At 38.8% G+C, this 14,325-nt stretch overlaps 1 protein-coding gene across 1 annotated transcript; it reads right to left on the bottom strand.

Moving 5' to 3' along the window:
• Positions 1-5,261: 5,261 nt before the first annotated feature.
• On the bottom strand, positions 5,262-12,639 carry SOX10 (SRY-box transcription factor 10). Its single transcript, XM_056523954.1, has 4 exons — positions 12,544-12,639; positions 9,401-9,807; positions 8,571-8,824; positions 5,262-8,221 (listed from the first exon to the last, which is right to left on the bottom strand). Exons 2-4 carry the CDS (start codon positions 9,784-9,786, stop codon positions 7,545-7,547), a joined length of 1,317 nt encoding a protein of 438 aa, XP_056379929.1. The 5' UTR covers positions 9,787-9,807; positions 12,544-12,639; the 3' UTR covers positions 5,262-7,544.
• Positions 12,640-14,325: the final 1,686 nt, after the last annotated feature.

Below are 14,325 nucleotides of genomic sequence, written 5' to 3'. Positions count from 1 at the left end.
TGGTTCCTATCATAAGGCCATGTTCACACACAGTAAATTTGGATGTTTTATAGCTATAAAATGTGTTTTTATTGTTGTGAATGGTCGTTGGTTAGTGTACAACTGAGAGAAAAAATTGACTGGTATTTTAATGGCTATTAAAATGTCGAAAGGGGCCTCCTATTAAAGCGTCTGATATTGGCCCCAGGACAGAATGGTCTGTTGTTTATTTCCCCTGTTTTTGCCATGACCCATTGGTCTATACCCCCCATTAATGTGCTGACAATGCAGTTCCCTGGAGAGAGGAATTCTGCCCAGTTGTTTTCCAATAAAAAACAACAGGACCAACCAGGACAGAACCCTTTCTCTCCAAGGGTCCCACAGCAGCCGCATGGTCTGCCAGTATGGTATGTATGCAGGGGTCAAGTCCTGAAAAAAAAAAAGGACAGGAACTCACCCAAGATTTCCACTCAAGGGCTGGTCTTGCAGGACTCCTGCTAAGGGAAATGGTGTTCCTGCTGTGGAAAAAAGTGCAGGAACTCAGTTCCCACACGTTCCTGTAGGACTTGAGCCCTGTACGTATGCACTTGGGAATATATATGTGGTAAAGATCATTATTGCTGAGGTTACCGTTCATTTCCTGAGCATGTACAAGTTTTGGCCCTGACTGAGAAATGCGGCTTGCAGCAATTTTCAGTCCGAGACAAAATTTGGATACATTGTAAAAATGAAACGAACCTAGATGGCTATGCTCCAGCTATTGAAATGAATGGGGGCCATGCCTGTCCGAGTACAGATATTTCGGCATGTCATTTTGATATTTTACTGATGTATCCAGGCCTTGGAGGCACACATCGTGGTGAGATGAAATTATGTTTAATGGGGTACTCTGCCCCTAGACATCTTGTCCCCTATGCAAAGGATAGGGGATAATATGTCTGATCACGGGGTTCCCGCCACTGAGAACCCCCACGATCTCTCCTGCAGCACCCCTGTCATCTGGTGCATGGAGTGAGCTTCGCTCTGTGACTGATAACTGGCGATGCAAGGGCGGGAGGATTGTAACGTTACGGCCCTGCCCCCTCGTGCTATCATGCCCCGCCCCTTTAGTGCAAGTCTATTGGAGGGGGCGTGGTGGCCATCACGCCCCCTTCCATAGACTTGCATTAACAGGGCGTGATTAACAGGGGCCCGCCGTGACGTCACTATCCTCCGACCCCTGCATCGCCAGTCATCAGGCACGGAGCAAAACTTACTCCGTGAACCAGCTGACCGGGTGCTGCAGGAGAGATCGTGGGGGTTCCCAGCGGCGAGCCCCCCGCGATCAGACATATTTTCCACTATCCTATGGATAGGGGATTAGATGTCTAAGGGCGGAGTACCCCTTTAAGGGTAGGGTCACCTGCCATATTTTTTCGGTGTATTTGCTGCTGCGTATTTTCCTACCCACTAAAGTCAATGGGTAGGAAAATACCCAGCAAAATATGGCAGGCCTGCCCCTTCCCTTAAAACGTATTTTCTCTGTAATACCCCCTTAATTTGCTGCTACTTTATGTTGCTGTTTCAGATTCCTTTCATAAGGTGGTGGGGGCTTGTCTCATTTTGCTATGGGGCTTGTCTCATTTTACTAGTAACGCCACTGGTGACTGCACATGTCATGGAGTGCTATATCTCAAAGTAGGTAGGCAGGCAATATGGCACTTCCAGAGTGCAGGTCTCCTGCTTTCATAGGTGTATATATTTGTGTTTTTATTGTGCTTTCAAAAAATGTTTCCTTTGGTTGGTTACACTAAATACACTACAACAACACATAAGGGGGGAATTTATCGTTACTTGCATGCCAGTTTTTTGGCCTAAAAAAATAGTTACATATTTTGTGCATTCCGTCTTTTCTGTGTTTTGCGCAAAAATATGCAACTTTTTACGCATTGCTTTCTTCATTTTTTCTTTTGCTAATATTTCTTATACCTGCATAAAGTTACTACCTATGTTCCTCCATTAAATGAACAGAATAACATAACAGGCACTAGTGTAGGGTCTGTTTACATGCTGAGGGTTTCAGTTGCGATACTGCTGTAGATTAAATATAAAAAATGATGAATGCAGGCCTTTACCACATGCACTTCAAAAAATGTTTTGCATAAAACTGGTGGAATCCAATTGTATTGTTTGCAAAATTTTATCCATTGAGCTACAGCTGCAGCCAAAGCCATATATTCAGTTGTCTGCAGTCCAATGCCCTGCACTACAATAAGGCCTGAGTTAAGACTTTTTGTAGCATTACAGATATATTTTAACTAGTGAGTAACAACTGCAGCCCACAAGATTACATTCAACTTAATGTGTTGCTTTGGTTTAGCTGAATAGTTAAAATTAGACACTTATCCCCTATCCTGTGTGTAGGGGATAAGTTGCTTTTCACTACACAACCCCTTAAACATGCATATCTTGGAAAAAAGAAGAGACAGTGGGATATGATAGAAACTTTTATATACATGAAGGGAATCAACACGGTAAAGGAGCAGAGGATATTTAAAAAAGAAAAACTACCACTAGAGGGCATAGTTTTATATTAGAGGGGAAGGGTTTCTGTACTGAGAGAGTAGTGGTTGCATGGAATACAGTGAAGGAGTTTAAGCATGTATGGGATAGGCATAAGGATATCCTTCATATAAGATAGGGATAGGTATAAGGATATCCTTCATATTAAATAGGGCCTGGGACTATTCATAGTATTCAGAATACTGGGCAGATTAGATGTGCCGAATGGTTCTTATCTACCCACACTTTATGTTTAAGATGTAGGTCTTTTTTCAGCCTTACAAACTATGTTACCTTGTTACAAAGTCACAGTGTAGCCTAAGTCAATAAGTCAAAGGCCCCGCAGTTAAATACTACAAATGCCTTTTGGTTACAGTCAGTTGGTAAGGTTGGTAGTTTGGGTTTTGCTAAATGTAAAGAATTTTCTGGTTTGCATAAACGTACCCATCCTGCATTGCTTACAGTTCTGTATTGCCTTATATTAACTTGTCTTATGTGGGCACATTTATTTTTAATGAAATTAGGCTCTTTTAAGGCTTGTTTACTGGTGGAATAAGCGGCGGCCGTCATGTTGTTGGTAACTGTGAGGTTAAATTTGGCCAAATAGGGTTAATGAGCTAATCAGGCCAGCATCCCCCGCAGAATCCCTTAATCACATTGGGGATGTGAAATTTCATCCATGCAGACGCGGCTTTGTGTGTAAATCTGCAGGAGCAGTTCTGGCTTTTCCGGGGTCAGATTCTCAAGAGTTACATTAAATAGAGCCTTTGTATTCCAGGCTGAATGATACGATCATGAGGAACCGGAGACTGTTGGATTGGTCCTGGGGAGGGGCAGAAAGGGGAGGGAGCACGGAGGACGCCATATTTAACCCGTTACAATTCTCACTCTATCAGGAATAGCTGGTTGTTGTTTTTTTTTTAAATACTTCAGGGTTCTTTCTGTTTCTCCCCCCCCCAGTCAATTTTTATATGTTGATACCTCTGAAACTGACTTATTTGCTTATAACTAGGAAAAGTAGAGAAGGATGTTTGTTATTATGTTATCGAGAAGTTGTCCAGTTTGGCTGCAAGGTCCTAACATCTTGTTTTGGATCTTTGCTGCTGGTCTACATGGCATGCTGTCAAAAAGGTACTTCAGCGTATACCATGGCATGGCCATAGACTTTAATGGGTCAAAAGCAGGCAACTTGTGAGTACACTCGGTGTATTGTACAACCGTATAAATCTTAGTAGACTACACTTTTGATTTCTGTAAATCTAACATTTCCAGTCATGAAACAGACCAAACATAGTCAAAAGTACACTACACTTGGTCTGTTTATCTTTATGGCTAGGATGCTAGGATATATGTCAAACATAAACTATCCCAACATATACTGATAGAAGAAACCTGAAATAAGATGTAAATGGGGCCTTATGTGAGCCACATACATATGCAAAACTTTCATCATACGCTCTTTCAATTATTGACTAGATCCTGATGTCAGTGGTAATAACCTGGATGAATGAAATTGTTGATGTTTACCGTGTTTTATTAGGTTTTATAAATATATCTATCAAGCTGATCATCTTGATTATTTTAGCTACCTTTAGAAAGTGACTGTAGTGTGTTCCTATTGAGACTATGTGATTAAACAATGTAATTTGAGGAAGGTTTTCCCATATGATCATACATGAACCCATCATTTTGAGTGTCATTGTTCAGAATGAGGTGTCCTGGCCACAATGTTCTGTTTCCCACAAAAGTACTTATGGCTATTATTATGATCATAGTATAATGTTTTATGGAAGTTTATCATTATAAAGCATACCTCCAATGATAATCTTGGCAGCAGGATATGTGTTATATCTATATATCTATCGATATTTGTGATATTTCTGGCAACCTCTGAGCCCGAGACTATCCGAGACTATCATGATCTGCAAATGAATTTGCCAGAGGCACCATTAACTTGCATGGGAGGTCTGTCAAATACGTCTCCAGATTGCGATAGTCTTGGGGCAAGTATGGGGCTCAGAAGTTGACAGGAATTTTAAATACAACTCCTTAGCCTGAGACTTGCCCTGAGACCTATCGTGATCTGGAGAAATATTTGACGGATGTCCAATTCACGTTTATGGGACTTCTGGAAAATTGATCTCCAGATTGCCTATTGTTGAACATATACTTTAAGTATGATTTAAAGGCATGAGTGGACTGAAAATATAACAATTGGTATCAAACTTGGGCATCTCCAAACATCAGAAGATGATGGAGAAGATGATAGAGAAGAAAAGAAAGTTTGCATACACCTAAGCTCTTCTATATTATGGGGTAATTTTGAAGCTCTCTATAAAGAAACTTCTCTACCAAGTTACATTTCTATATGGTGGAAAAGACACATATAATTAGATATGGTCTATGAAATGTTCACGGTGATGATCTGGTATATCACTAACAGTTGATAGAGAATAAGGCAATTTATGACATAGAACACTACAATGTTTTAGGTTTTATCCTATCCTATGTCCCCTCTACTATCACATGTATTTCACTACTCCCATTTTCTAGCACTAAACATATGTCCAGCCCCATAATAGACAATTTGGAAGATGCCATTAGGCCCTCAATCTCATATTTGTTGTCAAAGGCACTGAGAGAGGAGGGAGTTCCGTGCCTGACGTCAAGTCGCTTCGGGTTCCTATGGTAAGAAAAAAATAAAAAGCAAATCAAATGTATGTAAAATATTACATCAAACATTCCAGAAAACTTAACTTTTTTATTTTTATATATTTTATCTTGTATATGTTTATGCACAATTAAAAAGAATGACATGTCAGCAGAACAGGGTAAGATAGTATAATATTTACATAAATAAGATAGATACAGTTACACATAATGAGCATAAAAAGACACATTGAGAACAAAGCCTCTAGCTGAATAAAGACCGATGGAGGAAGGGACAAATTGTTGTTATACACTAGGGTTAATCTGGGCAGGGGACAAAGCATCAAATAACTTAACCCCAAATGGGCTCATCGATTTCTGTCCCTCTTCATGTCAAAAAACCCTAAATTGAAACAAATATGATTAAACCAAAGTCTACCGAGACATTATTTGGTATAAAAGCACCTGTCTCGTCACACCTGTCAAAAACAAAAATATATATACTTAAATATATATTTTCATATTTACATATTGCCTTTACTGTTTCCATTTTTTTCATCCTGATAAACATACTTCATAGTATCCTGTTAGGAGAAATGCCAGTAAATAGTGTTGTTTTAAAGGGGTTGTCCAGTTTAGAAAACCCATTATCCTATTAGGGAATTCTGAGTTATAAAGAGTAGTCTCTTTTTCTCTCTGGAGGACCTGTGGTGTTCTGCATTACACAGACAGGCCATTGATCTGAATGAGCAGTGTGTCATACTTCACTTCTCCTGTGGTGGCACTGCAGGGAATCAAACACTGCCAGGTTTACTACAGATTAAACATGATCATTTGGAAACACTTTCTAATCTGTTTATTGTCAAGGGACCCACTTAGCATGTCAGGATTGTCCAAAGAGGAGAACCCCTTTAAGTGAAAGTGGAGAAAAATGCAAAGTGGACTGTCTTCAGCATTCTCCCCTAATGTGACTGAACTCGCTTTATCTTGTATACTGATTATTTTAAGCCGGAATTCTGGAATTAGGTAGCTAAATGGGCTTGTATAAATGCTAACAAGTGAAAATGCTAGACATCTACAAGAATATTGTACTATCATGTGTACAGCTATCACTGACATTCTAAGACATTATAAAAATATGTAAACTTCCACACAAGGTTCCTGATCAAAGACAGGAATATATTTCAGAACCGTAACTGATTTGTTACATGTGACAAGTAAGAAGCTGTTAAATCCATTCTACAGTAGTGGGACCGTGAAGTCCAAGTGTATCTATTGAAGGCAATTATTTGATGGAGCTCAATATATGATTTTGTTTGGCCTTGCTTTTCTGTACTTCCTCTAGGTCATGGTGACACAACTACCCCTAAAGATCTAGGTAGGAAATGGACAGCCCAGGTATTCTCCATTCTAGATGTTGTGAATGGAATACCAGTACCGTGTCTTTCATTAACATGGATTTGTTCATTCAGAATGCATACCATTAGCAATACCATGTAGACAAAGTAATAAACAAATGCTATATTGTTTAAGACATTTTCTGAGCATTGCACAGTACTGTGGATGAATATGCAAGCCAAATGTTGGCCATCTTGAAACACCCAACGCTAACTCCCATTGGAGCTGTTTGTCACCTTATTGTGCTGAACACTGCACAATGAGTGGATTACTTTTCAGTGAACTCTCTCCTGCCTTCACTTGTTCTAGTTCTTCAGGAATATTACTATGCAGTTCTGTTTGCTCGCTATCCATGCACGTGGGATTTGGAGAGATAAAACAAGAACTGGATCAGATTTTCCATCATAAACTACTATTCGTCTTAGTATGTTGTGGACAAGTGACTCGGAGAAACTAAGAATCAGTTTATTCCCAAGTTGTTAAGTAGATTAGTGATGCATGGACTATCCCTTCTTTCAACTGTTTAGCAGCCGAGGTCAACTGGATGAGAAAGTCAAGCTGCATTCAGACAGATACTTGTGTTTTTTTTTGCATCCAGTGGCTGTGCATAGTCAATTCTGCCAGCCAATCTGGCGCCTAATATCAAAGCCATTACAAAGTCAGATGTTGCAGCTTCCTCCTCTAATATGGGAGACACTAGTTCATAATCAGTGTATAATCTTTATTCCCTTCCCCCATCCCTGCATTGCCCTGCTATTCTAGCCCACCATTTTTACACTGGAGTTTTGTTTTTACTTAGGAGAATAGGCCCATTTGTCCCTGGTCACCGTCTTTCTCAGTGGCCCGTAGAAACCAGTTACAGTTTCCTGGTGCTCATGGAATCCGGATTCTACCTGGGATTTGAGCTGTGGGAGGACCCCATCGGAGCACAGTTCTCTCCGAGAGATGTGCCTCCTGTGCCTGTTTCTCTGTAATTCTCATGGTCTCGACAGAGTGGTGTAGACAGGCTGTTCCCAATGTGTTGGACTATGTGATGGAGCCACAACGGGTGGATCAGAAATTGCAGTATAAAGAGGACGCTGTGGAGGGCCCATATAGGAGAACGCCGAGTAGAGCCCAGAGGCCTGACTAGAATGGCTGTAATAAGAACTTGTTGGTTGGTGGTCCGAGTAGTCGAACTGTGGCCTTGAGATGGAGGGGAAGGCTGAACCATAGTGTGGCAACCCCAGTGAGGTGTAGGTCAGCTGTGATGTGGACGGTTGCTCTGTATAGTGACTGGTACTTGAGTTTTCCGTCTTCACCTGAGCTTTTGAGTCTGCCACACTGGGAGCATGTTGCTTTGCCAGAGCCCAAGCAGAGGGGCCAGCAGCTAAAGCTCCGCTGAGACCATAGCTTGAAGTGTAACCCCCAATATGACTTGGGTGTGCTGCATGACCATTAGGGGGAAGGTACTGGTCAAACTCATTGACGTCAAACGGCTCCATATTGGACATAACATCGTGGCTTATTTCCCCAATATCAACATTGCCAAAATCAATGTGTGGTTTGCCTCCATCTGCTAGTGAACGAGATCCATCTCTCTTTCCTTCAGATTTTCCACCCTGAAGTTCTGTTTTAGGTGTCGTTGGTGGGGTGGGAGGACCATGACTCTGTCCTAAAAGAATGATAGATACACATTGTTAGAATATGTGATATATATACCATATATATATATATATATACCAAAGTAGAAAAAACAATTACTTCACTTTTAAACAACACTGATACAAATGGTGGAAAATAATGGTGGAATTTTTTTTTACTTTCATACTGTATATGTGATCCTAGCTAGGTCATTGCTATGTTGAGAAATGGTAACTTACGTCTAGTGAAGGAATGGACCATTATAATGGTGGTTTTATGCAGAATAGGTATTTTTCTTTGTATCTCTATATAGTAATGTCTATTTTATGGGGTTTGATTAAAGGTTTTTATACGAGGATTCTAGCATTGATTTCTATTACCTGTGGAGTGTTCTGAGTTCCCATCAGACATAGGGGAACCATGTCTATGGTCCAGATGGGAATTTTTGTAGTGGGCCTGTATGGAAGCAGCACCTCCCTCATTTTCAGAGGAACCATCTCCCTCTCCATTGGTGGGCTTTCCATTTTTTCTTCTACGAGGCTGATATTTATAATCTGGGTGGTCTTTTTTGTGCTGCATCCGCAGTCTCTCAGCTTCTTCAATGAAAGGTCTTTTATCATTTTCATTTAACAATCTGTAAAGAGGAATCCAACAAACTGTTAAAAACTTTTATACGTGTTTGCAAGGATTTGTTTTTTTAAGACAAAAGAGAATGCTCAACCATGTTACATAGTTACATAAATCATAAGGTTTAGAAAACACAAGAGCCCATCAAGTTTAACCTATATCCTTATGTGTCCCTACTGTGATCCAGAGGAAGGCAAAAAACTTTTTTACCCCTCAATAATAGTAGGACATTTTCTGGTAAAGTGATATCTTCAGTTAGCTTACTCCATAGACAGTGCTGTGCAGATATCACTTCGACTAAAAATATTCTACTGTGTACAAAAAATATGAAAATATTATGAATTACATATAGACTTTGAAGTGACCTGTTTGCTTGAAGAAGAGTCAGCCAAGCAAACAGCATAAACATGAATGAGAATGCACAAAATGAAATTCAGAGTTGATTTTCTTTTATAAAGCAAATTGTGCAAAATAGCAATGGAATTTTTTTTTCATAAAACAAGTTCAGAGAACAAAGGAAATATTGAATATACTTCATTCTCTGAAAACTATCATTGTGCTCCTTAGGCACTAGAATTCCTACCTCCAAAGCTTGCCAAGTGTCTTGCTCAGCTCGGCATTGTGTAGGTGTGGATACTGATCAGCCAATTTACGGCGAGCAGCCTGTGCCCATACCATGAAAGCATTCATGGGTCGCTTCACATGTGGCTTAGACTTATTGCCACCATTGACCCTCACTGGCATAGGAACTAATGTCCAGTCATAACCACTCAAGACTTGGGAGACAGCTTCACGAATGCAGACAGGAAACCTTTCATCCTCTGAATCATGCTCTTTCTTCACCTTTCCATCTTCATCATCATCTGGACCAGAATGGGCATGAGATGCCAAAGGCTCAGGTGTTAGAGAAGGATCTTCAGACCCAACTGGGCTCATCTCAACCTCTGACAGGCTCTGATCGTCACTCATGATGTGTCTTTTACCAGGAAACTGGAACAAGTTAATAATAATATTATTGCAACATTTGCCCTGAAGATAGTGAATGAAAATAGTAAATGCTATCCAAAGAAAAGAAAAAAAATCATCTGCGGGTATTGAAAAGGAAAAAGTTTTCCTCTGAGCACTTTCATAACAGGATAAAGTTACACAAGTCATATGCATGCCAAGTTTCCATCTACTGTGTATACAAAATATTGTGGCACAATCTATACCTAAGCCTATGTAAGGCAGGGGACCTTTGCGGTCATCTACAGTTACAATTTAGCACGCGCTCCTAGAATTTAAGATTGATTTTAAAACATGTAACTGAGTGATCTCCCTGAAGATCTTGTTAGGTGGTCATATTTCTTATAGTCACTTGTAAGAACTTACCCAGGAACTTTTCTATCAGGTTATTTTACCAAAGGAATATAATCGGTCTGTTTATAATACTGGTGACTTAGTGGACAGCTGAGAATGAACATAAGTATTGTCCATGCTCGGCCCCTATATAAACCATGCGAATGCTCCTAGCTATAATCTTGGTACAACGTGTAATTACTCACCGCATGAAAACAGATTCATGCTGAGCTCACAAGAGGCGGACAAATCCTTCCTGAAATTTTTCTAAGCAGGGCAATAGGGTTTAACGAAATCTCGACAAGTTTTTACATTGGGTTTTATAAGTATTGAACTGTGTACAGACTATTGTCCTAATAGGTTTTAGTCATTTGTTAGCTGGGAAATAAATACTCTTACTTTGCTATTGATTTTGATCAATCAATTTTATTATAGATTAAATATTTAACAAAGGTTAAAATACAAGATACAAACTAAAGCTGCAGCAGAAAAATTACATAAAAGAAAGGATCTAGAAGTAAGAAACAGAGCTATCCAGATTGTGTTTCTTTTCCTATTTTAACATACATATGGATCTAAAACAATACAATAGTAATAGTACCTGTAGTAATACAAGAGTACTTAGTCATAGTATAAAAATTGTGTTAACAGTAATATAATAGTAACCAAACAACATTGCCACTTGGTGTCATGGTTTTGTTCATGGGGTATAGTAAACATTGTATATATATATATATATATATATATATATATATATTAGCAAATAAATAGGGTCTTAGTGTGTACAATGAATGAAAGCAATATTAGGTAAGAATGTGAAGAGTTTTAAATATAGTTAAATAATTGACCATGTAAGACAGATATTGGGAGTAACAGCAGAATAGTCAGTGGCAATAACAAAGTTTTAAAGGTCTAAATGTTAACTAATAATTTGTATTAATTTTTTTTACAGATATATACAGTTATTGCCCCATGCAATAGAATTTGACAACTTAATTTTGTACTCACAGACGTATCATTATTTATTTCCACGTTTAATAACCTAGTTATATTGTATTACTGTCAACATAATGCAATATGATTAAAATGTCAGAATATTAATAAAAATATAAATTTTAGGAAAACCCAATGACAACAAGATTACATTTAGTCATTTGATATAATTGCGGATCACAACAGTCAGGTCCAATGCCTAATTATATTCTATCCAAATAAGGACATAATAGTTTAGCTGTAAAACTAAGAATAAAAATATATAGTATATAGTATGTCCATTCAGGTGTATAGAGCAGGATTTGCTAATTAGAAATGTATATATCTTATATTACATCTAGTTATTCAGACTATTCTACAGGCTCAAAAATCTGTGCAAGTTCTTCCTTAACCTTCTGTTCTAAACAAACATTTTCACTAATAGATGGAAAAGAAAAAAAGGAAATAAACAAAACCAAAGTCAATAAACAAGACCAAAGTGGATTATTCCATATGTAAACAAGAAAATTTACGTATCCAGCAACAATGTGAAAAGTTCATGTGTTAAGAAGAAACATCCATGATTCTATATAAAGGGGGACACGACCATAACGTACAATTGACTGCATAGTACTTGAATATTTCTGACTTGCCAAACCATATGAAGTAAATATTATCAGCCATTAAACATGATCCAAAAAAAAAAAAAAGACAACAACAAACTATTCAAAAAATATTTATAATTCATGGACGTTCATTTTGAGTTTTCTTTAAGTTACTTTGTCCGAAAAGACGGATGTTGTCCATGTTTCCAAAGGAAAGGAAAAAGAACGAAATAGATTCTACTGTTTTTAAAGAGTATAATATTTTTAAGTTTTTAGGATATGAGAAAAAATTTTTGTAAAAAGTAATCAAAGACCAATGAAAGAACAATTGCAGGGGAAAAGGTATGAAATAAAAATATAAATGAAGAAGTTGTCTCTTTGGAGAATAAAGGAAATTTTTATATTAGAGAAGTAATTTTTTTTTTTTAAGAAAGATTAAATGAAATATAAACAAAATAAACAAAATAGCTACAGAACAAAGTAAACTAAAACAACATAAAATAGAGGGAAATTTTGAGTAAAATAAAATAAAGAATGACTGTATATCAGTCATTACATAATGTAGGGTCCGAAGAAATGTAATCATTTCGTTTATAAAAGAAAAATGATCAAGTCTTGCAAAAGTAAAAGGGTGAGGGTTAAAGAAAAGTTAAACCATATATAGTGTTATTAGAAGGGAGTGATATAGAAGTAGCCTATACCAAGTAGTAAAGTTACGAACGATGTAAAGTAGTATATTGTAGTATATAGCGAGAGTGAATAGAAGGCTAACTGAGAGGCAAAGCAGGAAGAGTTGGAATGCAGAACGTACCTTCTGAGTCTTAGTGGTAGGAGGTGTGCTGGCTCGATGCTGTGTCAGTAATAGAGGCTCTGTTCTCCTATCTGAATGATGCTCTGTTCGCTGCCCTGATCACTTCTCCCCATGCATTTAAGGCAAAGCTTTTCTCAAACAGTCCTTGGCCCTTCTTATTGGCTGCAGCCAATGTAGGGGTGGGGACTAAGACGAGACGTACCTATTTCTGCCAAGAAAATGAAAACAAAAAATACGAGATTCTCCGCTTTAAATGGCCTTTAAATGGTTTACGGCTTCAATGTAGCATTCCTTAAATCACTTTTGATAATGTATTATCGTTCCATATGGACCCAACCGGTAAAATTCTACTAGTATTGCAGAAACGTTTAGAGGAAAAATCCAAAGAACACGAAACTTTTTAAGAGTCTCTTAAGCCAACTCACACAGAACTCTTCACAAATCTACTTAAAGACTTTACTGCTCAATGTTCCAACCAACATGCTATATATAACCCCCTGGAATTAATGCATTTTATGCTGTTTACTGAATCTAAACCTAACTACACTCATGCACAGTGTGGAAGCCAAGTATATTAGTGCCTGCTATACAGCAGGACCATTCCAGGTCTGTGCTCCAGTACAACTAGTCCTGAGCTACAGGGCTCACAACACCTCATTCATTCCCTTCTAATCCGAACCTGATTCATTAATCCGCAGATCTTATTCTCTTCTTTGGCAGCGCACTACATACGGAACATAAACATGTATCCTGTGTATACCTCACACATGTGTCCAGGCAGATTTAACTCTGTGAAAATGTCCGGTAATAGAAATGACATCCTGGGGTTCTCTAGCTTTTGCAAAACTACAACTCTCATCATGATGAGAGGAATACTGATTTCTTTAGCTGTTAGGGCAGTGTTTCCCATCCAGGGTGCCTCCAGCTGCTGCAAAAGTACAACTCCCATCATGACGTGAGGAATACTGATTTCTTTAGCTGTTAGGGCAGTGTTTCCCATCCAGGGTGCCTCCAGCTGCTGCAAAAGTACAACTCCCATCATGACGAGAGGAATACTGATTTCTTTAGCTGTTAGGGCAGTGTTTCCCAACCAGGGTGCCTCCAGCTGCTGCAAAAGTACAACTCCCATCATGACGAGAGGAATACTGATTTCTTTAGCTGTTAGGGCAGTGTTTCTCAACCAGGGTGCCTCCAACTGTTGCAAAACTACAATTCCCAGCATGCCCGGACAGCCGTTGGCTGTCCAGGCATGCTGGGAGTTGTAGTTTTGCAACAGCTGAAGGCGCCCTGGTTGGGAAACAATGTGTTAGGGAATGATGGAAGATCTAGTTTTGCAATTGCTGCAGGGTGACAGGTTTGGGAACACCAATTGCTTCAGCTGTCAAGGCATGATGGGAGTTGTAGTCTTGCAAGAGCCAATAGCCACAGGTTAGAAAACAACAGCTCTTTCAGCAGTCAGTTCACAATGGGAGTTGTAGTTTTGCAATAGTTTAACAGCCAACAATTGGGGAACACTGGTTCAGCTGTCAGAGCAAGATGGGAGTTGTAGTATTCTAACAGCGGGAAAGTTACAGGTTGAGGAACACTGAATCCTTCAGCTGTCAGAGTATGATAGTAGTTGTAGTATTCTAACAGCGAGAAAGTTACAGGCTGAGGAACACTGAATCCTTCAGCTGTCAGAGTATGATGGGAGTTGTAGCGTGTTTTTTTTTTTTTTTTTACAGTTGAACAGCCAATGATTGAGGAACACTGTTTTCCACATCTAAGCATGATGAAGTTTAT

This window comes from Hyla sarda, chromosome 6, assembly GCF_029499605.1.
Source record: "Hyla sarda isolate aHylSar1 chromosome 6, aHylSar1.hap1, whole genome shotgun sequence".
Taxonomy (NCBI): Eukaryota; Metazoa; Chordata; class Amphibia; order Anura; family Hylidae; genus Hyla; species Hyla sarda.
This window is presented reverse-complemented; position numbering and strand designations above follow the sequence as displayed.